The sequence below is a fragment of the Trachymyrmex septentrionalis genome, unplaced genomic scaffold, assembly GCF_001594115.1.
Source record: "Trachymyrmex septentrionalis isolate Tsep2-gDNA-1 unplaced genomic scaffold, Tsep1.0 scaffold7, whole genome shotgun sequence".
NCBI lineage: Eukaryota > Metazoa > Arthropoda > Insecta > Hymenoptera > Formicidae > Trachymyrmex > Trachymyrmex septentrionalis.
Window position 1 is genome coordinate 3,860,541 of NW_017305884.1, and position 3,711 is coordinate 3,864,251.

Sequence of the window (3,711 nt, forward strand, 5' to 3'; positions counted from 1 at the left end):
ATCAAGAGAACCGTACTTCATGAAGATCGGAATGCAACTCGCACTCCCCGTTGCAAGAACCCGCTGTGCAACCGGCGGAGCAACTTGCTGCATGACTCGTTTGCAATGTTTACATAATGGGACTCCCCTACATTCTTCTATTTTGGAACAGCTGCTTCCTTGTCAACTGCACTTCTCTTGTCTCTACTGCTTTTCCCGTTGCACTTGACCACGTGACCGTGCACAACAGAGAATACAGAAAGTGAAGGGGCGACAAAGAGGGGAAGACGCCACGTTATTTCTGCTACCTATAGTATCATGGACAGTCAGAATATAAAGGAGTGAGAGAGAGAGAGAGAGAGAGAGGGGGGGGAGGGAGAGAGAGGACATTGGAGCGAAGAGGAAGCAGATTTGCAGGATGGTAGGAGAAGATCTCAGGTGGGGGATAACCCCGATGGTTCCGACAGTGGGATCCTTTTGTGCCCGAATATGTGTGAAGTTGTGCGCACATTGTGGGCATATGTACGTACACACGGGCGTTCGGTATCTTCACACGTCGAAAATGTGTTCGCGGCGTGCGAACATTCGTAGATTTTAACTGACCACGCTCCGATTTATTCGCAAGTCACGTGCGATCGACACGTGCGGTCGCCGTTCGCTCGTGAAGTCACGTCAACACCGAGCCGAAGTCTCCACGCGGCATGGACATCGGAATGTTGCTCCTCGTGCTCGTGAGCGTCCTCACTTCCAGCTGCTCCGGCGCCGGTGACTTCGATCTGGGCACGATTGTCTTCGCGAACGTCGTAAGTGAATTTAAATCACGTCTTTCCACCTTTTTGCTTAGCGTTGTCTGATGCTCATTTGGAGCTCGTTCTTATTGTTTTCTTTTTATTTTGGCAATTTACTTTGACATGTTACGTAATCCAGTTTCGATTTAAGATTGTGTCTCGAGACCGATGAATAACATTGGCATATAATTTACTTTGGATGAACTGAAAATTATAAAATTTATACAAAAATGTTATTAGGCGTCAAGATCTATCTTGATCGAACATAGCCTTTTCGCTTATTGTGTCTTTTTATTGTTTTATATCAAGTTTCATATCTTTATTATGCAATAAATAATAATTGTTTTTTGTCGTAGAGCTCAATGTTTTTATTATTTCAATATGTTAATTATGGGTGCCTTCCAAAAAGCGACTCAATACAACACGGTGATGATCTCATTCTTGTTTAACATTGACAAGCAACAAGGATGATGATGCACTGTGTCATACCGTGTTATGTGTGTTTTGTTGAAAGACGCTCTATATGTCTTGAGTTTTTACGTCATTTGTAAAATATGCAAAATTTTAGAGACGTTTTCATTTTTACGTTAACGCCTGGTGACTCATAAACTTATTGCGGAAACATAATGGAGCTCGTTTTTGTTTACAGTTGTACAGACATGGAGATAGAACTCCTATTGCGCCTTACACGAACGATCCTTATAAGAATGAATCGTTGTGGCCGGTTCCATTTGGACAATTAACAAATGTAAGATAATTATAATTAACAAATGTAAACATAAATAATTATATGCATCGAGAACATATTTTTATTTCAACATAATAGATATTGTTTCTGGTCTTATTGTTATCTTATCGCTCTCTTATCATACATAAACATATCATTTGAAATGCAATACTGTGGAGTTTACTTTGCCAAGTGGCCAGTCTGACCATTTGGAATTCTATATAAAGAAAGTGAAGAAAATAGATTATACAATGAGTCAAGTTTTAAATAGATTTAGGCATATAGCAGACACGAGAAAAAAATTTCACTATAAAACTATTAGAATATATATTAAACTAATTTTTAAGAATTACTTTTCTTGCTGTATATTGATTTCTAAAAGCTTGCGCATTAACTTTACTAATGTTTAACGCTTGGAAAATGTAGATTGGGAAAAACCAACACCTACTTCTCGGATGCTGGCTAAGGAAACGATACTCTGGTTTTTTAAGCGATGTTTACACGCCATATGACATTTACGTTCAAAGTACGGACGTAGATCGTACCCTAATGTCAGCCGAGGCGAATCTCGCAGGTCTTTATCCACCGGTGAAGAACGAAATATGGGACAACAACATTTATTGGATACCGATCCCTGTGCATACCATACCGGCACAGGAAGATTATGTGCTAAAGGCGAGCAAGTATTGCCCGCGATACAAATACGAGTTGGAAAAGCTCTTAACATCACCGGAAATGGAAAATATAAAAAAAGCAAACGCGAAGCTCTTTGCCTACTTAACTAAGCACAGCGGGGAAAATATAAATTCGATTAGAGCAGTTGAACATCTATATGATAATTTATATATTGAGGTACATTGAAAATGTTCTGTTATCAATTGTGTATACTATTACGTATCATAACTTGCTCATTTGCTTAGGGAAACATGCGATAAAGCTTTGATTTATTTACAGACATTGTACAACAAAACTCTACCGCAGTGGACGAAATCGGTGTTTCCAGAAGAGTTAAAACCTCTCGCTATACTTAGTTTCATGATTGAGGCTTATAATAAGATACTTCAAAGATTAAAAGCAGGTACAATCAGTGTATCTATCATTTATTAATAATGTACTTATATTTGTATTTACATATTTTATTATGTTAACATTTTTTATGTGGAATATTTTTGATATTTTAATTAATAATTTTAACATTAATATTTTTTAAGCTTTCAAAGATATTTGTTAAATCTTCTCCATTACATAATCGACATTCAATTTTAAAAACGTTAGGTCCACTACTTGGAGAAATGATAGATCACATGGTCAAGAAAACACAACATACCTTACAACCTGATAGAAAGATATGGATATACAGTGCTCATGATGAGACCATAGGAAATTTACTTATGACTTTGAACGTATTTGACCCTCACCCTCCACCTTACGCTGCTGTGGTTCTTATCGAATTAAGGATGAACTCAAAAAATCAGTATTTTGTGACAGTAAGAATTTTGTTTGCAAAATTCATATGCAAAATACTTCATTCAATTTTTTTACTTTGATATTTATCCTTTCTTTATCATTAGGTTTCTTATAAAAATACGACAGAGGAACCAATCCTTATGACATTACCGGGCTGCGATACGTTATGCCCTTTAAATGAATTTATTAATTTGACGAAGGACGTAGTACCTGAAGATTGGGAAAGAGAATGTCAAATAAGTCGAAATGAGATAAGTTCTAGCGATGTCATCGGTAATTATTGGATTTAATATATTGTATTAAATATTTATACAATTTTTTTGACATTGTGCAGTATTTACATGTATACGCAACGTCGTTTAATTATAATTATAATTTTGCATGTAATAATTTTGCATGTAATTTAGATTGCTCATCTCAAGTTTTAATTAACATTTTTTATTTATGTTTCAGCAATTCTGACATCGTCTATATTAATGCTAGTTTTATTGGTCCTAATAATAATCGGCTTTATATATTGGCGACATAAAAAAGAACATAGACAGTATTATTTTCGCTTAGCATACAATGGCTATAACGATGCCATATAACGGATATTTGACAAAAATAATTCATATGATGAAAACTGATATGATATTAAAGAATACAGGTTAATCATTTGTTATTAATGCCATAATAAAATTAAGCGTATTTTTTACAATTTTTAAATTTTGAACAAACTTCTATATATATATATATATATTTATATCA

At 35.4% G+C, this 3,711-nt stretch overlaps 1 protein-coding gene across 3 annotated transcripts in view; it reads left to right on the forward strand.

The window, feature by feature from the left end:
- Nucleotides 1-342: 342 nt before the first annotated feature.
- LOC108753507 (prostatic acid phosphatase-like) overlaps nucleotides 343-3,711 on the forward strand; it is a 6,722-nt gene continuing 3,353 nt past the window's right edge. For 2 of the 3 annotated variants that reach the window (XR_001939631.1, XM_018495111.1), the window contains exons 1-6: nucleotides 343-782; nucleotides 1,417-1,515; nucleotides 1,921-2,346; nucleotides 2,449-2,572; nucleotides 2,770-2,981; nucleotides 3,066-3,234. Coding sequence is in view for 2 of the 3 variants with exons in the window: in XM_018495111.1 (XP_018350613.1) it covers nucleotides 681-782; nucleotides 1,417-1,515; nucleotides 1,921-2,346; nucleotides 2,449-2,572; nucleotides 2,770-2,981; nucleotides 3,066-3,234 (1,132 nt within the window). In the remaining variant the exon portion in view is untranslated. Of the gene's footprint in view, nucleotides 783-1,416; nucleotides 1,516-1,920; nucleotides 2,347-2,448; nucleotides 2,573-2,769; nucleotides 2,982-3,065; nucleotides 3,235-3,414; nucleotides 3,676-3,711 lie in introns of those variants that run through there. The other variant, XM_018495110.1, reaches the window with a different exon arrangement.